This window comes from Heterobasidion irregulare (assembly GCF_000320585.1).
Source record: "Heterobasidion irregulare TC 32-1 unplaced genomic scaffold scaffold_10, whole genome shotgun sequence".
Lineage (NCBI taxonomy): Eukaryota > Fungi > Basidiomycota > Agaricomycetes > Russulales > Bondarzewiaceae > Heterobasidion > Heterobasidion irregulare.
Window position 1 is genome coordinate 875146 of NW_009258206.1, and position 21092 is coordinate 896237.

At 60.8% G+C, this 21092-nt stretch overlaps 7 protein-coding genes across 7 annotated transcripts; 2 read left to right on the plus strand and 5 right to left on the minus strand.

The window, feature by feature from the left end:
* Window positions 1-11: 11 nt before the first annotated feature.
* Window positions 12-3032, minus strand: HETIRDRAFT_446277 (uncharacterized protein; the record flags this gene model as incomplete). The annotated part of the gene is made up of 9 exons (XM_009552513.1): window positions 12-829; window positions 927-950; window positions 1024-1189; window positions 1262-1418; window positions 1484-1773; window positions 1856-1954; window positions 2050-2238; window positions 2346-2567; window positions 2808-3032. The coding sequence occupies 9 exons, from the start codon at window positions 3030-3032 to the stop codon at window positions 12-14; spliced, it is 2190 nt and encodes a 729-aa protein (XP_009550808.1).
* An 85-nt stretch (window positions 3033-3117) lies between these two features.
* HETIRDRAFT_105563 (uncharacterized protein) lies at window positions 3118-3774 on the minus strand (the record flags this gene model as incomplete). Its single annotated transcript, XM_009552514.1, has 1 exon — window positions 3118-3774. The coding sequence occupies one exon, from the start codon at window positions 3772-3774 to the stop codon at window positions 3118-3120; it is 657 nt and encodes a 218-aa protein (XP_009550809.1).
* Window positions 3775-3866: 92 nt separating this feature from the next.
* Window positions 3867-5684, minus strand: HETIRDRAFT_181199 (uncharacterized protein; the record flags this gene model as incomplete). The annotated part of the gene is made up of 6 exons (XM_009552515.1): window positions 5382-5684; window positions 5189-5263; window positions 5063-5125; window positions 4681-4973; window positions 4005-4595; window positions 3867-3935 (listed from the first exon to the last, which is right to left on the minus strand). Exons 1-6 carry the CDS (start codon window positions 5581-5583, stop codon window positions 3867-3869), a joined length of 1293 nt encoding a protein of 430 aa, XP_009550810.1. The 5' UTR covers window positions 5584-5684.
* Window positions 5685-6500: 816 nt separating this feature from the next.
* Window positions 6501-9878, plus strand: HETIRDRAFT_37309 (uncharacterized protein). The gene is made up of 6 exons (XM_009552179.1): window positions 6501-6721; window positions 6784-7269; window positions 7332-7807; window positions 7863-8911; window positions 8943-9053; window positions 9110-9878. The coding sequence occupies exons 2-6, from the start codon at window positions 7028-7030 to the stop codon at window positions 9698-9700; spliced, it is 2469 nt and encodes an 822-aa protein (XP_009550474.1). The 5' UTR covers window positions 6501-6721; window positions 6784-7027; the 3' UTR covers window positions 9701-9878.
* A 404-nt stretch (window positions 9879-10282) lies between these two features.
* HETIRDRAFT_125523 (uncharacterized protein) lies at window positions 10283-16302 on the plus strand (the record flags this gene model as incomplete). Its single annotated transcript, XM_009552516.1, has 13 exons — window positions 10283-10505; window positions 10576-10696; window positions 10775-11664; window positions 11980-12197; window positions 12297-12924; window positions 13005-13148; window positions 13205-13350; window positions 13423-13533; window positions 13650-13753; window positions 13857-14506; window positions 14565-15107; window positions 15163-16001; window positions 16105-16302. 13 exons carry the CDS (start codon window positions 10283-10285, stop codon window positions 16300-16302), a joined length of 4815 nt encoding a protein of 1604 aa, XP_009550811.1.
* Window positions 16303-18547: 2245 nt separating this feature from the next.
* Window positions 18548-19758, minus strand: HETIRDRAFT_65567 (uncharacterized protein; the record flags this gene model as incomplete). Its single annotated transcript, XM_009552230.1, has 5 exons — window positions 19689-19758; window positions 19487-19632; window positions 18977-19438; window positions 18781-18918; window positions 18548-18718 (listed from the first exon to the last, which is right to left on the minus strand). Exons 1-5 carry the CDS (start codon window positions 19750-19752, stop codon window positions 18548-18550), a joined length of 981 nt encoding a protein of 326 aa, XP_009550525.1. The 5' UTR covers window positions 19753-19758.
* Window positions 19759-20168: 410 nt separating this feature from the next.
* HETIRDRAFT_441743 (uncharacterized protein) lies at window positions 20169-21013 on the minus strand. The gene is made up of 6 exons (XM_009552517.1): window positions 20838-21013; window positions 20746-20773; window positions 20639-20689; window positions 20507-20577; window positions 20370-20455; window positions 20169-20315 (listed from the first exon to the last, which is right to left on the minus strand). The coding sequence occupies exons 1-6, from the start codon at window positions 20913-20915 to the stop codon at window positions 20303-20305; spliced, it is 327 nt and encodes a 108-aa protein (XP_009550812.1). The 5' UTR covers window positions 20916-21013; the 3' UTR covers window positions 20169-20302.
* Between the last annotated feature and the right edge of the window lie 79 nt (window positions 21014-21092).

Here is a 21092-nt window from a genome sequence, read left to right on the forward strand (position 1 = left end):
CCCGTAGGGCCTCAATACTCGTCCATATCCGCCAACGACGCGTACTCCGACACGGACCCCGTATCCTGATACTCCGCCACGACCTCGCGCATCGCAAACCGCATGATCGGCGTCGCGGGCACCACCTTGGGCCCGAAGATCTCGTCCACGCCGTCGTCGAACAGCTCCCCGCGCAGCGCCGCCTCCCGCTCCGAGATCGCCACCATGTCCTCCTCGACCGACTCCGCCACGATCGCCGTCCCGCTGCTCGACGCCCCCAGGTGCACCCCGAGGCTCCGCGGCCGCTCCCGCGCCCCGGGCGGCGGCGCGGTACCTCCGCCTACACCCCCGCCGACATACGACGCGCCCATCGCGCCCGGGCGGTAATCGCGCGCGGACTCCCCGCCCTCCCGCGTCACGGGGTCCATCCACCGCAAGTCCAAAATACGGCCCTTGACCATGCCGTCCACCGCGCGCACCCCGAACTCCCGGCACAGCATGAAATACGACAGCGCGCGCACGCCGGGCTGCGTGAGCCGGCTCATGACGCGCAGCAGCTGCAGCGCGGTGAAGTCCGACGTGTAGCCCGGCTCCGCGGGCGCGCCCGATGCGTGCGCGAGCGCGTGCGGGTTGCGCGGCGGGCCCGTGAGCGGGGAGTAGATCGAGAAGCCGCGCGCGCCGCCGCCGCCGCCGCCGCCTGGGGCGGGGTTCGCAGACCCGTTGGGGGCGCCGGGCTCGGGGGGCGCGGTCGGGGGCTTGTTCGGGTCTGGGTGCTCGGGTGCCTGCGCGGAGTGGATGATGTGCAGGTTCAAGAGCGCGTGTGCCTGGATGAAGTGCGAGCTGTCGTGCACTGCGCGCGCGTCAGCGCTCAAAAGCCAGACTTCGAAGAAGGAAGGAAAGAAAAAAAAAACGCTCCGCGGCTCTGCGAGCTGGGGAGATGGGCTGACCTTCGAGCTGCCCGTTGGAATTGACTGCGAGAACGAGAACGGGAACGCGGTTGGGTTAGTGAGTGGGCCGACGGAGCGACCTGCGGAGCGTGCGCACCAAAGTCCGTGATATAATCCTGCCAGTGGACCAACCGCCCCCCAAACACCTCATACAGCCGCTCGAAATCCACCAGCGGCCGATACTCGGGCGGGATCCGCGGGACGAGCCGCTCCCTGAAGAAGCTTTGTGTCTCCACCTTCGAGCAGTCGCCTATGGTGATGATCTGTGCACTCATCGTCAGTCGCGCGTGCGGGATGGAGATGAGACGAGCGGGAGGGCGGAGGAAGTCGCTTACTTTGCAGTGCTGCATGACGTTGAGCTGCCGCAGCCACGTCTGGTAGAAGGGATCGCTCGTAGAATGAATAACATGACACAACCGATCCTGTTTCGTGAGCACGAGCATCGAATCGAGGAGAGACTTCATCGCGTCGATAGACTGTATCAGCCCCGGCCTACACACACATCCCGCGATCCGCCATCAACCATGCATACGTCGGCTCAGGCGGAGGCGACGTACAGCTTATGCGCCTCGTCCAAGAAAAACACCGGCATCTTCTTCGCCGGGCGCTCCTCCGCCGCGCTCCCGCTCCTGCCCTCGCGCCGGGGCTTCTGCTCGGCTGTGGCGGCGGCGGCGTTGGCGGCGCCCCGGCGGAACCACTTGAACCTGCCCGCCTTGCCCTGCTGCGAGATGGGGCGCGCCACGGCGGGCTCCCCGCCGGCGGCGCTGTTGCGGTTGCTCGACGCGGCGGACCTGGCGTCGTCCGAGGGCGCGCCGGGTTCGAATTCGCGGTATTTCAGGAGAGAGCTCTGGCGGGCGAGAAAAGTGGGTCAGGTGGGTGTCGAGGATGTGCGAGGGACGGCGGATGGGTGTAAGTGTGGGTGTGGGTACCTGGAAGAGCTCCATGAGCCGGGCGATATCGCTCGTGCGGATCTGCCCCGCGCCGGTGGACGACTCTGCGATCCGCCGCTCGACGTGGAGCCGATCGTGCTGCAAAGCCAAAAGGTAAACATAAACAAAAGGAGCGAAAGAGAAACGTCAGCACGGAATCTGCACGTAGGACGGAACGCCGGACGCGCACGCACCTTGAAGCCCCACGCCTCCTTCTCAAAGTCCTCAAAGCAGCGCACGCGCGCGATGGCCGCGAAGAACTGCTCCATCTGCTGGCTGAGGCTCATGTAGAGGCTGTCGAGGTCCGCAAAGCCCGCGATGCGCAGGTCGAAGTGCAGCACGTGGTACTTGTCCGCGCTGAGCAGCTGGCGCAGGAGCGCCGTCTGGCGCGCACCGCACGCGCAAGCGCAGGGCACATACAAAGAAGCGAAAGTCGAACATGAGCATCGGGATGAAGGGCGCCGCGTGCAGGCGTGTAGGCGTCGCGCACCTTCCCGACGGAGCTCGCGCCGAAGAGCACGGTGAAGCACGGTTCCTCTTCGAGCGTGCGGCCGACGGCTTGCAGCTCGGCGGGGCGCGGGAAGAAGCCCGGGAGGCACGAGAACGTGTGCGATGGGCGGAGCTGCGCGCGCTCCCTGTTTTCCTCAATCTCGCGCCGCGCGTCTTCGAGCATGCGGCGGGACTCGGTGAGCGAGCGCAGGGTCTCTGCGGGCTGGAAGCAGAGCGACGAGCGGGACATGGAGGAGGGGCGGAGGCGGGACGCGCGAGCGCAGGTCGGCGAGAGTGAGTAAGAGAGCGAGGGGAACGAGTGTGGTGTGTTGTGTGTGTGTGTGTGTGTATGCGTGGGAGGGACGACAGAGCGTGGTGTGGGTGGTGGTGTTATCAGCATAGGGAGCGGCGCGCGCGCGTGCGTGCGTGCTCAGATATGAAACGCACGCGGGGATGGACGTACGTTGGTGACGACGCGGACGATCTCGCCCACGCCGAAGAAGGTGCGCTTGTGCATGTCGCGCGACAGGCGGTGGGCGCGCCTTCGCGCGGCGCCAGGGCGCGCGAGCGGGGGCCAGCGCGGGGCCGCGTGGTCCGCGCTCGAGTGCGCGGCGCGCCTCGCGCCTGCGGACGTGCCCGCGGGCATGCCCACGGCGGAGAGCCGCCTGGGGTCGGGGTGCGGGGGCATGGGCGGCTGGGTGTCGCAGCAGCGATGACGGGGGCGGGTGGGGTGTGAAAGAGTTGTGGATAAAAAAGAAAGGAAAAGGGAAGGGTCAATCGAGGGCGCTGTGGGCGTGCGGGAGGAAAGCACGATACGGACGGGTGTGGCCCTGTTTATGATGGCTGCGGTGCGATGGGGGTGGGGGCTCCTCCTGAGGGCGGCTCGGGCGAGGCAGGCGGAGTGCGTGACTGAGTGCATGGCTGAGGAACGCGTGTCCGGCGGCCGTGTGGGTGTGCGTGCGGTGAAGGGCGGGGCGAGGCCACGCAGGAGCAGAGAGGTCGCGCGGCGGACGTTCATCGACGGGGTCCACGTTGCGAACACGCGCGTGCAGGACGCTCGCCGGCCGGGTTTCTTGTTCTGTTTCGCCGAGACAAGGTGAGCGGCGCGTTTGCGGTGGCTGCTTGACAGTCGGAGCGACGCTTAGCCTGTGTAATAGACCATCGGGGACATGTGAGTAGGTGTCGAGCTCGAGGTCCAGCTGTGAGTGCAGGGCGCGATGTCCGTGAAGGGAGCGGTGAGCGCCGGCGGGGAACGTACACGCGTTGTGGAACAGGCGAGCGCACGGGCCAGCAGCGGTGCATGGCGAGTGCATGGTCGACACGCCCAGCGGTCGATTGGGGGCGCACTGCGTCACCGTACCGGCAACTTCCGACAGCTTCCACCCAGGCCACGACGGGCGTTTTGCTTCCGCGTGCCCGGGGCGATACATTGAGTCAAAAAAACACTGTCTACGATGCGTACAACCAAGGAGAACGTCAGACCTATATTAAACAAACATGTGCATAGCCGCTCATAACAGGCTCAATTGCCGCTGCTCTGAAGGAGCTGATTCTGCACGACGAGCAGCATCGCGTACAGCATCTCGACCCGCTGACACAAAAGTTCGTCAGCCATCCGCCGCCTCTCGCGCGCCCGAACACGAACGACGCAGCGACTCACAGGAACGTCGACCCCGCGCGCACGCGCCATCCGCACGACCTCGCCCAGAATCACCTCGACCTCGATCGGGCGCCCGTTATCGAGGTCGACGAGCATGCTCGGCCGGTGCGCCGCGCCGGGCGCGAGGTGCAGCTCGCGCGTCGACTCGATGAGCGCGTCGGGGAACCCCGCGGGCAGCCCGCCGTCCGCGTCGTCGGGGAAGCCGAGCGCGCGCCCGAGGGCGAGGAGCTCGTGCATGAGCGCGCGGATCGCGGGGAGCGTGTGCTGCGTGATCAGCGGGGCTTGGGAGACGGACGGCGGGATGCGCGCGAGCGCGGGCGTGTCGGAGGGAGGAGAAGTGGGTGCGGCGGCGGTAGTCGGGAGACTGAAGATCGCGGCGGGGGAGTGGCGCGTGAGCGCGCCGATCGAGGAGAAGGCGACGTTCCAGAAGTTCTTGGCGTATTTGACGCGCTGGATCTCGGGCACGACGGTGACGGTCGACCCGCCGTCCTCCAGCAAGCCCGCGAAGTCGTCCAGCAGCGCCTGCTCGCCCTCGCTATTCGTCGCCGTCGTATAGTCGTCCAATCTATACACGCCCAACGACACGCGGTCCTATCCCCGCCGTCAGTCCAGCCAGTCGAGATCGAGATCGGGTATAGTCGGGAGATAGGATATGCAAGGAGGCTGGGGGACGCACAAACGTCTCGTGCCGCACGACGTTCGCGCCGAGCATCGCAGTGCTAATGTACACCGCCGTGCTGATGATCCGCGGCGCGCGCCCGAGCGCGGCGACGGCCGCGTGGAGGTCGCGCTCGACGTTGAGCCCGTTCTGGAACAGCACGTACGTCGGCTGCGCGTGCGCGCGCGCGTACGCGGGCGCGAGGAGAGGCGCGAGGAGCGCGGGCGTGCGCGCGAGCTCCGGGATCGCCTTGGTGGTCACGACGACGTAGTCGTACGCGCGGTCGCTCGCGTCTGCGACGGAGGCGCACACTGCGGCGCGCGCGCGTGAGTGGGGGCTGCGGGAGCGGTGGAACGGGGCGTGGGCTGCGCGTGGGCGTGGGCGCGCGCGCGATGCGCACCTCTGTCGGGCCTCCACCCTACGATGTCGCCGTATTTCTTACTGCGAAACTCCATCCCGTGGGCTGGCGGCGGGGCGCACCGTCAGTGGCGGACGCGAGGCCAGGATCGACAGGCGACTTGCTCACCCGAAACGGCCGCGTAGTTGCTTCGCGCGACTGCCGTGACGCGCGCCCTGCCGCTGTTCTTCAGGATGAGCGAGTCTTTTGCACCGGGTCGGGAGTCGGGAGTCGAGAGACAAAGGGCCAAGGCGCGTTCAGCGGGCTTAAGTTAAAGGGGCTCCAAAGGCAGCGCGATAAGCCCGGGCAGGGATACACGTACAGATGGCGCCGACGGCTCCGTAGCCAACGAGCAGGACGTCTTTCGGCGGTGGGGACATGGCACGCGAGTCGTTTGGGATCTTGCAGGTGAACGCAGCGACGAGAACAAAGACGGGCGGGAGAGCATGATTCCGGCGCGATAGTGCTCGCGGATGTCTGCGAGGCACGAATTTCATCTCGTCAGCATAAGTATCTCCCAGCATCCGGCGTCGTGCTGTGTCATGTTGTCGAGGTCTCAGGACGGCGACTACGCTGCAACGAGGACTGCGACAACTACAGTAATGCAGTATTCCCCTTTGATCACGATTGGGACGGCGACGTTGTTCGGGATTGCAAATAATGGGGCGTTGTATTTCGCCTCGCGGCGCGGGGCTTTGGCGACTTGCGGTGCTGCGACAATGGGTTTTTTATACGTGTCCCTTTAGATAAAATTAGGACGGGCATGTTGGTTGTGCTGAGCGCAGTCGTAGCGCCATGCTCGGCTGCCAACGCAGGGCGATCGGACGCGATCGGCTGGTTCGGGAAGCAGACAAGAGCATCGATTGTGCAGTAGCAAGCCCAATCGGGCATCGTGATTTGCCACCGGGCTGTCTCCGCCAGTGCTCTGCGGCCAGCCTGCACCAGTCCCACACCGCAGAACACGCCCCAAAGACCAGATCCACACCCAATCTCTTTGGTTTTTTGCACGCTTCTTGGCGCGATTCCCCGACACAGCACAGATCGCGCAGCGATAAGGCGCATTGTGCACGGATCGACGCGCTTTCCACGGTCGAGAACGGAAGCTAATCCACGGGTCCACGAGGTTTGTTCCTTTTCCAGCGCCCGTTTGTATTCTCCCCTCGCATCTGTCCGGGCGGAGATCCGTGCCTTATAACCTCCAGCGGCCAGTCACCGCCAGTCACTGCTCGCGCGCTCTCTCCCCCCACTCACCCCCCACCCTCATCCCACATCTCCCCAGCTTGCTCAGACGTTCAACGGCAGACACGCAACGAGGGTTTCCCTAGTTTGGCTTCGCGCGACAAATCGAGGGTGTTTCGAAAAGAGGTACATACGTACGATGCAAAGAGGCGGTGATCGCGGGCGCGGTTTCGACGCGGGGCGAGGGGGCGGTGGCGGCCGCGGTGCCAGCGGCGATCGTGGTAGGGGCCGCGGTGGCCCCGGAGGTGATAGAGGTCGTGGCACCCCCGGATCGCGCGGGGGCTCTCCCGGTGGCGAGCCCTACAGAGGCAGGGGCGGGCCGACCGGAGGCGATGGCTACAGAGGACGGAGCGGCACGCCTGGGGACTACAGAGGACGGGGTGTCTCACGAGGGCGCGGTGGATCCCCGCGGGAGCAAGGAGGGTGAGCGCCATCCAGTGTTGTGTGCTGTGCTAGCGGCACGCAATATTGACTTTCGGTCGCAGCATATTCGCCGAGGGCCGGCCCGCCAACATCGACGCCCGCCTCGACGCGTCCCAAGAGGCGCTCATCGCGCAGTTCAACTCGCTCTCCGTGCACCCGCACGACATCCCGCTGCGCCCAGACTTCGGCAAGGCCGGGCTCGCGATCAAGCTCCGCACGAACTTCTTCCCCGTGCGCGTCCCCAAGGGCCCGCTGTACGAGTACGACATCGCGATAACGCCCGTGCAGGGGACGAGCAATCGCAGGATGAAGCGCCGCATCCTGCAGCTCGCCGAGGCCACGCCGCAGTGGGCACAGCTGGGCCTGCGGGGCCGCGTCGCCCACGACCACGCCGCAAAGCTGATCTCCGCGGCGCAGCTCCCGCAGCCGCTCACCATCGACGTTCCCTTCTACGAAGAAGAGGAATCGGGCCCGCCCGCGCAAGGCGGCAAGGTTTACACGCTCAAGCTCAAGCTCGTACAGACGCTCGAGACCGAGAGTCTGTCCAGGTATGCCCTATTTCTATCATTGATCATCCTCACGTGCGCTGCGCTAACTCTAATTCGTGCAGCCACCTCCAAGGGGAAGCGAATTACCGCAACCACGACATCTTACCGGTCGTCGCTGCGCTCAATTTGATCTTGGCGGCTCACCCGAACCGCACACAGGAAGGCGGCGGCGTGATGGTCGGACGCAACCGCTACTTCTTTCCCTCGGCGTCGCCCCCGGTGCCGCTCGGCGGCGGCCTGGAAGCGTGGCGGGGGTTCTACTCTTCGATTCGCCCCGCGTTCAGGTCTCTGATGGTGAACGTGAACGTCTGCACCACTGCCTTTTACACGGAGGGCAACTTGGCGGACGCGATGATGGCATTCGAGAACGCTAGCTTTGGCGCGCGCATGCAGGTGTTCGCCAAGGGCGTCCGGGTGCGCACGACGCACCTGGGGTATCGCAAGACCATCAAAACGATGGCGAAAGTCAACGCCAAGCAGCACAAGTTCAAGGCCGACGATCTCGGCATGGTGTCGGTCGAGGAATACTTTAAAAAAAGTAAGTGATGCGATGGTTCTCTCGGGTGCGGGCGCGCGCTGATTTGGGATCTCAGAATACAAGGTAAACCTGCGGTACCCGAACCTCCCGCTCGTCGACGTCGGCGGCCAGAAACAGAACCTGCTCCCGCCCGAGGTGTGCATCATCCTGCCCGGGCAGCCGTTCCGCGGGAAGCTGCTCGACGAACAGACCGCGTCGATGATCCTCGTCGCGGCCAAGCCGCCCAACGTGAACGCGGAGGCGATCACGAACAAGGGGCTGACGGAGCTCGGGTTCCGGCAGGGCGCGTCGTCGGTGTTGAACACGTTCGGCGTGTCCATCGGGAACGAGATGGCCGTCGTGCCCGGGCGCATCCTCTCGCCGCCGGGGATCAAGTACGGGCGCGGCGAGCCGCGCGTGGACGAGCGCGCGAGCTGGAACCTGCGCGACGTCAAGTTCGCGCGCGGCGGGACGCTCGACCGGTGGGCGGTGCTGCTCATCAAGGACGGCGGGCGCGACGAGTTCGCGGGGCCGGACGACCCGGAGCTGATCACGACCATGCGCGGGTTCGCGGCGATGTGCCGCACGTGCGGGATGCAGGTGTCGCAGAACCCGCCTGCGGTGATCCCTGTGCAGCTCCCGAGGAAGGACCCCAAGGCCGACCCCGTGCGTGGGCAGGCGATCGCGGCGATCCGGTCGGCGCTCATGTCGGCCCAGGCGAAGCCGAGCCTCGTCATCGTGCTGCTCTCGAGCGCGGACAAGCACGTGTACTCGGGGCTGAAGCACCTGTGCGACGTGTACCTCGACGTGCCGACCGTGTGCGTGCAGACGCAGAAGATACGGAAGGAGAGGGGCCAGGTGCAGTATTTTGCGAACGTCGCGCTCAAGGTGAACATGAAGCTCGGCGGCGTGAACCATAACCTCGACGACCGCAGCATGGCGAAGCTGCGCCAGCCGACGACGATGCTGGTCGGGATGGACGTGACGCATCCCGGCCCGTCGACGGTAAAGGGCACGCCTTCCATCGCGGCCGTCGTGGCGAGCGTGGACGCCAACTTTGCTCAGTACCCCGCCAGCATGAGGATCCAGGAGTCGAAGAAAGAGGCAAGCGCACAGCCCTCCAGCGTCGGGGCGATTTCATTGACTTTGGATGTAGATGATCACGGAACTGCAGGCCATGATGGAAGAGCGTCTCCAGCTGTGGCGAGACAAGAACAACAAGACGCTTCCGCAGCGCATCCTGGTCTACCGCGACGGTGTCTCGGAGGTAAGCGCGCCCTGGTCTTGCTCGATGGACGACGCTCACCTGCGCTCGGCGTTCAGGGCCAATTCTCAATCGTGCTCAAGGAGGAGATCCCGCAGATGAGGGCGGCGTTCCGCAAGTTCGACACGACGCAGCCGTACCGGCCCAAGCTGACGGTCGTGATCTGCGGCAAGCGGCACCACACGCGCTTCTACCCCACCGAGGTCGCGCACGCGGACCAGAACGGGAACCCGCGCCCGGGCACGGTCGTGGACCGGGGCGTGACGGCGATCTACGAGTTCGACTTTTTCCTGCAGGCGCACGGCGGGCTGCAGGGCACGACGCGGCCGACGCATTACTACGTCGTGTGCAACGAGATGGGGCTGCGCGCGGACGACCTGCAGGGGCTCACGAACGCGGTGAGCTACACGTTCGCGCGGGCGACCAAGGCGGTGAGCCTGGTGTCGCCCGCGTACTACGCGGATCTGGCGTGCGAGCGCGGGCGGTGCTACCTGCACAAGCTGCTGCAGGGCATCTCGGACTCGGGGACGACGTCGGTGTCGGGGAGCGGTGCGGCGGCGGCGCAGGACGAGGAGGTGTGGCGCGAGGCGGTCGCGCTGTGGCACGGCGGGGTCAAGGGCGCGTTGAAGGATACCATGTTTTACCTCTGAGGAATCTGCCCGTGCGGGCCCCGTCGTCGTGCGTTTTTTCTTCTTTCTATGCTGCAATGTCTCGTACTGTCGTGTTTGAAGTCTGGTCTGCTCGGCGTCTCTTGTATTTGTTTTGTTTGCGATGGTGTGGATGGATCATGTATAACGATGTATGGCAATGTTATTGATTGAACTCGAGGCGTGGAGAGTGAGGATTTCGCTGAACGTGCTGGAGAGGTTGTCCGCACGACATGTTCTGCGGGGGAAAGTGTGCTCAGGGATTTGGTTGCGTGCGCAGGAGATCATGTGAGGTGCTGGGGTAAAAATCCAGATTGGGCTGGATTGGGTCGCAGGACCTGAGATCGGAGGGTGAATCGTGATGGAAATCCGCAATTCGCTCTCGATGTGGACGAGCGTCGGGCCGGCTGAGCGCGGCCGCGTTCTGTGGCGGGCACCGTTTCGGACAGACGAGGCTGTTTCTCTCCAGCGTTCTCCATGTCCCGTCCGCCTCGCGTCCCCAGCCTATAAAACATACCATTCGTGCTTCGTCCACATCTTTCCCCCTCCCTGAGCCATCGCCCTACACAGTCGTGTGCGGCCAGCATGGGGAACACACAGTCTGGCTACCCCCTGACCCGCACCGCCGCCGCCCTCGACTCCTTCGTCGCAGAACTCGGCTCAGACATCGTCTACGAGAAGAGCCTCGGCACGTCGCGCTTCCTCAAGACCGTCCGCTGCCGCCACCGCAACGGCTACCTCGTCGCGAAGATATTCATAAAGCCCGATCCGGGCATGACCCTGCGCAAGTACCAGCGGCGGCTGAAGAGTGCGTGCTCGCCCTTGCTCGTGTCCGATCGTGTGTGCTCCGCTTGATGCGCTGCGTATGCCGTTCGCAGTCGAACGGGACGCGCTGCTCGATATACCGAACGTGTATAATTATCAGACTTTTGTGGAGACGGAGAAGGCGGGGTATCTCATCCGCCAATGGCTCGCCAGCAATCTCTACGATCGCATAAGGTGCGTGATCCCCTCCGTGTATGCGCCCCGACCCAGCGCATCCTTCGCGACTGACCCGCGCCCACGCCCCGTCCGCAGCACGCGCCCCTTCCTGAGCCCAATCGAGAAAAAATGGATCGCCTTCCAGCTGCTCACCGCCCTGCGCGATGCGCGCGCGCGCAAGGTCGCGCACGGCGACATCAAGTCTGAAAACATCCTCGTCACATCCTGGAACTGGCTCTACCTCTCCGACTTCGCCCCGCACAAGCCGACCTTCCTCCCGCTCGACGACCCGTCCGACTTTTCGTTCTACTTCGACACCGCCGGACGCCGGACGTGCTACCTCGCGCCCGAGCGCTTCTACGCCGCGCGCATGGAGCACGACGAGCCGCCGCCGCCGGACGAGAGGGAGCGCGAGCGCGGCGACGCGGGACGGGAGAGGGGCCGCGAGAAGGATAGAGAGAGGGAGAAAGAGAGGGAGACGCGCGTGACGGAGGCGATGGACGTGTTCAGCGCGGGCTGCGTCATAGCAGAGCTCTTCCGCGAGGGCGCGCCGCTCTTCACGCTCAGCCAGCTCTTCAAGTACCGCGAGGGCGAGCACAGCGTCGACGCGCCCCTCGCCTCGATCGACGACCCCGACGTGCGCGACCTCATCCGGGAGATGATCGCCCTCGACCCCGCCGCGCGCCCCGCGTTCGACACCCTCCTGCAGACCGCGCGCGGGAAGGTCTTCCCCGAGGCCTTCTACCTCTTCTTGCACAGCTACGTCGCGTCGATCAACGAGCTCCCGTCCCCGTCCCCGTTCAGCGTGCCGCCCCCCGCCCCGGCGGTGCCAACGGTTTCCTCGTCCGCCCCCTCGGCGGCAGCGGCGGCGAAGGCCCCCGGGGCGACTACGCCGGTGCTCCCGCTGGGCGGCGGCGGAGTGCTGCCGAGCGACGCGGACAGGCGGATCGAGCGCGTGTGGGCGGACTATGAGAGCGTGGAGCCGTACTTGGCGGCGGACGCGGACGCGGGCGAGGCGACGGTCATGGACGTGCGCGTCGAGTACGGGCGCACGGAGGCGAGCGCGCGGCCGTTCCAGGTGAGTCATGGCGTGTGTCTTGGTCTCGGGCGGGTTGGTTGATGCTCTTTCTTGTGGGTGGGAAGGATATAATCCCGGTGGAGCTGTGCGTCCCGAACCATGACTCGAGGCTGCCGTCCGGACGGCGCGCTGCGACCGAAGGTACATCGCTCTCCTCTCCTCTGTTGCTTTCCCTCTTCCCTCGATTCATGTTTGGTGTTGACCGTGGATTTGCACGCCGCAGACGGCCCCGCGCTGATCATCCTCGCCCTCGTATGCGCGAACGTGCGGAGCTGCACGCACCCGTCGAGCAAGCTGCGCGCGCTGGACGTGTTCCTCGCGCTGAGCGCGCATCTGACGGACGAGGCGAAGTTGGACCGCATGGTGCCGTACATCGTCGACCTGCTGCACGACGAGGCGGCCGTCGTGCGCGGCGCGGCGCTGCGGACGCTGATCCAAGTCGTGAGTGCACCCTGCTCTATCTGGTCTTACAGACCGTGCGCCTCTGCTCGACGCGCTGCTTCGATCGGTCGAGCTCACTCAACATGTACTGCTTTGTAGTTGATATTGGTGACGGTGATCACGCCGTCCAACGCCTCGATCTTCCCCGAGTACATCATCCCGAACATCCAGACCCTCGTCCTCGACGCGGAGGTGTCCGTGAGATGCACGTACGCGCAGTGCATCGTTCCCCTCGCCGAAACAGCCGTGCGCTACCTCGAAATGGGCCAAGCGCTCAAAGCGCACGGCACGTTCAAGCTCACCAGCAGCAGCAGCAACAACAACAGCACCGCCAGCACGAACAACAACGGCGGCGATGGCGGCGGCGGCGACGTGGTCGAGTACTCAGACACGACAGGCCACCCGTCCGAGGCGCAGTTCGAGCTCCCGTACGACACAGCGCTGCAGGACCTGCAGAATGCGCTGCAGGAGCAGCTCGCGGCGCTGCTCGTCGACCCGTCGAGCGTCGTCAAGCGCGCGCTGCTGCACGACATCTCGGCGCTGTGCATCTTCCTCGGCCGGCAGCGCACAAACGACGTGCTGCTGAGCCACATGATCACGTACCTGAACGACCGCGACTGGCTCCTGCGCCACGCGTTTTTTGACGCGATCGTGGACGTTGCGGCGTGTGCGGGGGGCCGCAGCTTGGAGGAGTATATTTTGCCGCTGATGATCCAGGCGCTTTCGGGTGCGTGGCGTGTGTGTGTTTTGCGCTTCGATTTATCGGGGCGTGGAGGTTGAGGGAAGCTGATGAGGCGGCGTGGACAGATGTGGAAGAGGCCGTGGTCGCGAGGGTGCTCGGCGCGCTGACGAGCCTCTGCGAGCTGGGCCTGTTCCAGAAGATGCGCATCTGGGAGCTCATGAGCGCGACGCTCGGGTTCTTGTACCACCCGAACGTCTGGATCCGCCAAGGTCTGTCTGTCTTCCGTGCTCGCAGACATCGCCGCCCCGAGTAATATTACCTGTAGGCGCGGCCGCGTTTATCGTGTCCGCCGCGAGTCACCTCCCGTCGAGCGACGTATGGTGCATCCTCTACCCCTCCCTCCGGCACTTCCTGCGTTCCGACGTGCGCGAGATCACCGAGATGAGCCTGCTCGTGAACCTGAAGGCCCCCGTAAGCCTCTTCGCTTTTGCCCTCAGCGCCGTGTACACACGAGAGCTTATTCGCGTCCTCGACGCCGCACAGCTGTCGCGGCAGGTGTTCGACGCCGCGGTGCAGTGGGCGATGAAGGCCGATCGGACCCCGTTCTGGAGGAGCCACCGCCGCGTGGCGAAGCCCGAGTCGCCGCAGGACAGCGTCGCGACGATGCGCAGGATCGGGAGCCCTGCGGTCCCGCGGGGACAGTCGGACGAGTGAGTGGGTTGCTGATAGACAGGAAGGGGGAACATGCTGAATTGCGGACTAGGGACGAGGCTCAACTGCAGAAGCTGCGCCAGCTTGGGATGACGGCTGTAGAGGAGGCAAAGCTGATGGCCATGCGGGATTATATTCTTAAGCTGGCGAATGCTATTGGGAGGTACGCTCGTTGTACATGTGGTGTCGGTCATATGAAGACTCATACAGGCTGTCTATCTTCCTAGTTTTGCTAGTCGTCTGCGACCTGAAGATGATGCAGAAAGCTTGAAGACGACCAGCGACGTCGAGCTGCAGAGGCTCAAAGTCGTTCCTCAGACCGTATTCTTGAAGACGCGTGCATCCGAGCCGTCGACTCCACACCCCTCACGAGTCGTCTCAAACCGACGGCCCACCTTGGACATCCCACGCTCTCCACTGCCACCCGAAGCCCTGCGCATCTCTCGACCCCCCAGCATCGACTATGGCGCCAGCGGCGCCCCCTTCGAGGATCTGCGGCGGCGCCTCTCCGCTCTCAACGGGTCTGGAACCTCCCTCCCCTCTGCGACGCCCTCACATCGAACGTCCTCCATCGCCGCGCCCAGTCCGCTCGTTCCGCAGGGCCCTACGATGGCGGACTTGCCGCCGGTGTTCGATAGGCCGGGCAGCCCGACCGAGTCGGTGCTGTCGAACACGAACTCCGCGGCCTATCGTGCGATACACAGGATCCATCTGGGGAGCACCGATAGCCAGAAGGCTGCGCCGGCCGTCGGATCGTCGCGCGCGAACGCAGTAGGCCTTTTAGAGCCTTCGTCAAGGTTGAGATCTGAAGGCTCGCCGGAAAGGTCTGGGCGGTCGTCTCCGGTGTCCGCTGCGGGCACCGTGCGTGGTCAGCATCCCCGTCGTGTTACATCGTTGCCGCCGATATCGACGTATGGTAGGATGTTTTGCATCTCGTAAGATTACATACCTCTCACTTTCATGTTTGTGTGTAGATGGCCAAGAGCCGGGTATTCACAACTTACTGGAACACCTCTACCTGGACGGCAACGGCGAATACCAGGACGACTTTGGTCCCAAAGTGCACGAAGGCCCCGTTCGTCGACGCAACGCCGTTCGTTACAGCTTTACGCCTCGGGATGGGACGACGCGGCGGCCCGAGGCAGTGCTCATCGCGCACCTTGGCTCGCACACTGACGCGGTCACGGGGCTGGCTGTCTCCCCGGACCACATGTTCTTCGTGTCCGCGTCGGACGACAAGACGGTCAAGGTGTGGGACACGGCGCGGCTGGAGCGCAACGTCACGAGCAAGCCGCGGCATTCGTACACGCAGCACCATGCGCGCGTCAAGTGCGTGTGCATGTTGGAGGCTGTGCATTGTTTTGCGAGCGCCGCGGAAGACGGGAGTCTGCACGTCGTGCGAGTGCATGTCAGCCAGAGCGGGGCGCTGCCGAAGTATGGGAAACTGCAGGTCGTTCGGGAGCATAGGGTGGACAGGCCGGGAGAGTATATCACTTGCATGGCCCATTACAACACCGGCACGCTCTGCTTTTTTTTTTACTCAGAGGATTGGATGTGCTGACACTGTGATAGATTCTTCGTCGAACTTGATCTACGCTACCACCCATTCGACGGTGACAATTCTCGATCTTCGAACGATGAGGTTACTTCAAAGGATGGAGCATCCTAACCACTATGGACCCATCACCGCGATGTGTCTGGATCGAAAACGCGTGTGGGTCGTTACTGGGACGGCATCCGGCGTCCTCACCTTATGGGACATCCGGTTTGGTCTATTGTTGAAGACGTGGAAGACAGCGGCCGCCACTGCGGGAGGATCGGCACGGATACATCAGTGTGTCGTGCATCCGGCCAGAGGAAAGGGGCGGTGGGTGATGGTAGCCGTCGACGCCATCCAGTCATCCTCCGAAACCGTCCCGACGTCTCTCATAGAAGTATGGGACATCGAGAACACGCTCCTGGTCGAGACTTATGGTGTGCGTGTCGTGTCTAAGCCCTCGGATGTGGATGGACCGCAGGAAAGCGTCGGCAGCAACCCAGAGCCTAGCGCCGCTTCGGCGATCGCAGCGCTCGTGCGTGCGCGGCAGCAAGGCGCCGGCGTGGGCATGCGGCGTCGGTCGTCCGCAGACGCTGCCGCGCGCGAACAGTTGTTGAGCGGGCCGTCCCTTACGATACGTGCGCTCTTCGTCTGTCACGAGTTTGGTGGCCACCCTGCGGTCCACAGGTCTGCTGGGGCGCAGATGAATGCCGACGGGCACGGGGTCGGGGGCCGTGGGTTCATGGTGAGTGGTTCAGAGGATCGCAGGCTGAGGCTGTGGGACTTGGTGAACGTGGACCGGACGGCGGTGCTGAGTGGCCTGGAGGTCGATAGCGACAGACCAACGTACAGGTACGTTTTGGTGTTTTCCGTCGTGCTTTGCCATCCGGCTGATCAAGGACACGCACTCTAGTACCACTCGCTCGTCGACCGGCTCGACCGCGGCTCACGTCGAGACTTGGCTGCATCCCTCGCAGCTGAGCAGCCGAAACAATCGCCCGCCGCAGCGCATGTTGTTGATCAATAACAACCAGCAACGCCTCTCCAGATCTCATCAGGATTCCATCACTGTATTGGTGAGCATAGATTCACCTTTCCGAGGGGGAGTTGTAAGTGGCGATCGCGCCGGAGTGATTAAAGTATGGAGAGTGGACGGGACCGGCAGTGAGATCTGACCTATAGCTCTGTTGTTTTCGTTTACCGGACCTGACTGTAGCATATTCTCACTGTACGTTGCTCAATGATTTTTATGAGTGGAAGAGTTATGACCCTCACACGATACTCTTGGATGATTCGGCTATTTGAGACCGCATTCCAGACGAGTATAGCGCATACGATCGATTTGTTGAAACCACTGATTAGTTGAGAAGTATCCTCCGACCCCTGATTCAGCCATGATTTGTTGACGCCCTTGAAAACTTGACGTATTGGACCAGAACAGAATAAGACTGATGATCAAAAAGCTCAAATACTCTGGGATACCAGTTTGTGGTATATGTATAGACCACCTGGGGCTGACTGGCCACTAGTACTGTATGAGCATATCCGTAGTAAAAGTCATATAAAAATCCTGAGCGAAATCAACATCTGGAAAGCGCACAGGAGAGGTGTCATCAGTTCGCACATGTCATGATGACTGGAGATTCTCCGGATACGGAAACTCACACTGAACCTGGTATTTCTCTTCCTGTGATCATGATGATGGTGTCGGTTGCACTCCAGGCCGCAGGGCGGCCGGCACCTCTGCCGGCTCACGAACTTCCGGCTCACGAACTTCCACGGTCATTGGGGCAGCTTCTGGCGGTTGAGCACTAACGGGTCGGGCCCGATCGTCACTGAGGCTACGATGGTCGATGGAGTCATCATAGTCATCCAAGCCCTGTTTGCAGCAGCGGCAGGATCCACATAGAGGCTGTCCACCGGGCACTAGACGGACGGGAGGATGGGATTGACTTCAGAGGTGAGAGGCCATCAGTGGGTGAGAGCCTTGATTGGGAACTTACGCGTCATGCAGAAAGTTTGCAGAGAGGAGAATATAGCGATGCCTGGAGTCGAGATGGATGTCAGGACCCGACTATGAGTACAGCGGATGAGAGACGCGAACAACAAACACCGCAGCAAGTCGCACAACAGTCCGCGCAAGGATCAGACATGTCGATGAACGAATCAGTCCAGGGAGACCCTGCAGTGGTGACAGAGAGGCTCAGAGAGGTGAAAGAAGCTACTGCTCGACAGACGCACACTAGCTAATTCATGTTATACTCTCGGCTTCTGCCATTCGGCGCCATTGATCGAACCAACATCTCCTCGTTCTGCATCTTGCCTGTAGGCAGCGCGTAATGATGAGACGGTTTCAGTCAAATCTGAGGCTGGACATGAAGTGATGATGCCGTTTCATGTTGATACCAAAGCCTTTAGGCTTTGAGGCCTTGAGAAGCCCCCGAGTGCTGGTCTTACGAAGGTGTCATGGTATGGATTTGTCGTTTCAAATGATCATCGCACTAACTCTGAGACCCTCGAGCACTATCGAGGGTGCCATTCAACAAAAAACAAGATAGCGAATGTACATCGCCTATGAAGCATGCAATGGCATGCATACTACGCGCCGAGGGGTATTGAACCTCAGGCTAAATTCTGGTACTACGCCGATGCTGCATATAACCATCACCACCTTCATGCCGATAACCCGAACGATGCGAAAATACGGTTCATAATCTTTTGCGAGTAACATTTTCGTTCAACAGGCTACGTAGCCGGTTTCGGAGGTACTCCAGGTTGCAGGGAGGCAGGCACTCCATCAGTTTTATCGGCTTTCGCGTTCATTGACTGAGCCTCTGTGGGTTGTGAGCTGACAGGCTGCTCATCAAGACTACGGGCATCCTCCACATATTCATCTTTGAAGCGATTTTTTCTGCGACAGCGGGAACCACAGAGGAACTGCTCACCCGGGACTGCAAAGGCATGAAATTTTGGTGACCTTGAAATGTTGAAAATTCCGGAAAGGCACTCACACGTCAGGCATGGGCTTTACAAATAAGAACAAAATAAGGCCATGCCTAGAGGCGAAGCCAATATTAGGGCTTATATGCATTGGCAAAGTGAGAATACGAACAGTCACAGAAAACTATACAGCAGTCAAGGTCGGACATCAACAGTTGGATGATGAAATCAAGAGCTATGAAAGAGAAGCAGCAGAATATGTTGGTTTAAGAGCTGCGAATAGAGGCGGACACTATATAGAATATTGAATTTGCTTACGCTATCCGGTGTCAATCCAGGCTCCAGGCAGTGCTGGTCATCGAGCCAGTAAGTAGCAGTTTGAGCAGGAAAAAACTGCCATGGAGACGGTGGATGACAGTGGGGACTGGTACTTGAATATCCGTCTATCAGAAGATGCATTTATGGTACTGTTAAAGATCATCATGTTTCCGCCGATTTGGGGATATACTTTTCCAATGTGAGGTCAACATTTGTTCGACTGTAAGAGATGACATCAGCCCAATCCTGTATCCGTCTATCGCCTGACATGGCTACCCAATTCGGAGACGGCGTCGGGCGTATGTGGGAAAAGTCTTTGACAATCATTGCATGCTCCTGGTTCTCGCCAAGTTCAGCTCAGCCAGAAAAAAGAACAAAAAACCGAGAAGACTAACAGGATGGGAAGGCAATCCTGTCAAGATTGATAAATGCGTAGGATAAGACGCAAATGCGATACGAGCACAGTGCTCGATTATGGGGTTGGATGGAATCGATAGATACACATCGACATCATTAGAAGTGTGCATCCGAAACTGATGGTTCAATTATGAATGGAGCGGTTACGCGGTTCCAATAGAAATCGGGACTTACTTGATGACAGCCGACAGCAATGATGCACCTGGTGGCGTTATGCAAGAGCACACTGCCCTTGATTGATGGCAGGAGTAAGATGGTATCTCGAATATCGCGGATGTGCAAAGCGGTGAACGTCATGCCCAGCGCCGCCGGCTCGACAGGTTTCTTGGGGGTGCAAAGATCGACCACGCAGTGATCCAGATCGGCTATCGTTAGATCAGACTGCGGAGTATTCGAAGGTTCTACAAGAGAGGGTAGAGACTCCAACGTGAGATGTTCGTGAGATTTCGAGGACAAGGTGAGGTATGTCGAGGGAAGCGGACGTGCGGGCACTGACGGCGTTGTCGCACTTGTTGACGGCCCAGCGGTCGGCGGGGGATTCGGCTTCGATGCAGGTTTGCGCTTGAAAGCGAACTTGGGTTTCGACGTAGAGGTGGTGCGGATCTGGTCTAGCATCCCTTCCAGTCCGGCCATTTGCTGGAACGCGTCAATGTAGATCATGAGGCAGGTATATAATATGCTTACTGCCTCACATTGCCGCCGATCATAAGGGGGAAGTAACGACGTATTATCAACTAGACCTTTTCTCAGCTGTGCGATCTCCTGTGACAGGCTTTGAACAACATCGCTGCTGGGTGTAGATTTGGCGGTCTCCAATCGGTTTGTCAGTGCTATAGACCTATAATGATTCAAAATCAAAGGCAGGGAGTTGATGATATAGACATACTGGTACGAGTCGCTTGGAATTGTGAGTAGAACTCCTGAGCAAGCGTACGGTTGGTGTCTGTCATGCTGGAAGCTGAGACGTTGAAGACTGAAGTCTTGAAAATCCAAAATTGCGTAGTCTCGGACGGCTATCAAAATCTCTCTCACGGTTGGCGGCCACCGAGTCCTTGCAGGACCCCCGTTATTCACCAGTGTTCCTGATCATTTCGACTTGCGTATGTCACATTAACTTTCTGATGCTTACACTGAAACACCTCTCATTGACTGTAGCATTGAGAATTTTCCAATCTACATTTTTTTTGTAAGTTGATAGTGATCGGTCCTTACAGTGTCCTTGCTTGCTGTCTAGGATATTTATGGCCAAGTGTGCTTACAAGGACAACGATGTGAGAAAGTGAATTCATATCATACTGACTGATTCTCGCGTTAGCGTCAAAACGTTGAGGTTGGGAAGTGGTCGGGATCTTCCCATGACAGCGATCTCGTACAGTTTTTTGATCAATTGATATCCTCGAACAAGGTGTGTTTACAATGCTGACAACGAACAATCAAGGAGCAAGAAACTGTAGTGTACACTGCGGTCCAATTCTACGAGCGACAGGTATTTCAAGGCCATTAACGACCGTATCTGGATCGAGAGTCGGTAAGGAGGTAGAAGAGAGAATGATATGATAAGACGAACTTCTGCAATTCCCACTCACGATTGTCCAGAGGACATACGTTCCTTGTCTTAAGCCAGCGGGAGATACAGTGGAAGTGGAAAGCGTGCTGATTGATCCCATTAACTAGAAGTAGTGGAGTGGAATGGTCAGGACTTGCGTTACAGATACCCCAGGCTGCGTTACATTCTTCGCTCGTCGCAGAGACTTGGTTAGCCTGACAATCGATGCCTGATAGAGCTCGATAAATATGAAGTGGACGAATGCGTCGAATCAATGAGAAAGAACTGACAAAGATCCATGATATGATTCCTGCAGATCGCGCAGTTGTCTACGACGATATCTGAATAGCGCTCAGTGTCAATATCTGAATCAAATGCGTTCATGGAGTAATCATACCCCAGGCCCATAGAGCGACAGCGTTCCACTACTCAGCAGAGCAATGGAGATTAGGAACACGATATGTCGCCGCTCGCCACCGAGGTGCGCACCTTCTTGACCTCGAACCTTTTCTTGTTGTCTTTCTTTACCACGGAGCCAGCAGGGGGGTCTACGTCCATATCAGCCATATTTGAATGTCGAGTACAACGTTGATTAAAAGCGAGCTGTCAATGGGAGTGACAGAGAGAGTCCTCAAATCCTCAGTCAGCGTTCACGCATGGGCGAAGGCGTTCGTTCCATTTCGGGATATGGGGTCATACGTAAGACAAAATCACGGCCATCACGTGGGGGAACGCGTACACGAA

Excerpts from the sequence above, each read along its gene's own strand:
- HETIRDRAFT_37309 (XM_009552179.1), top strand. The coding sequence starts at position 7,028 with ATGAAGCGCCGCATCCTGCAGCTCGCCGAGGCCACGCCGCAGTGGGCA. Across the intron at positions 7,808-7,862 it reads CGAGGAATACTTTAAAAAAA|AATACAAGGTAAACCTGCGG; the intron begins GTAAGTGATGCG and ends TTGGGATCTCAG. Across the intron at positions 9,054-9,109 it reads ACCGCGACGGTGTCTCGGAG|GGCCAATTCTCAATCGTGCT; the intron begins GTAAGCGCGCCC and ends CTCGGCGTTCAG.
- HETIRDRAFT_441743 (XM_009552517.1), bottom strand. The coding sequence starts at position 20,915 with ATGGCTGATATGGACGTAGACCCCCCTGCTGGCTCCGTGGTAAAGAAA. Across the intron at positions 20,774-20,837 it reads AAAGGTTCGAGGTCAAGAAG|TGGAACGCTGTCGCTCTATG; the intron begins GTGCGCACCTCG and ends TCTGCTGAGTAG. Across the intron at positions 20,456-20,506 it reads CAGCCTGGGGTATCTGTAAC|CACGCTTTCCACTTCCACTG; the intron begins GCAAGTCCTGAC and ends GGGATCAATCAG.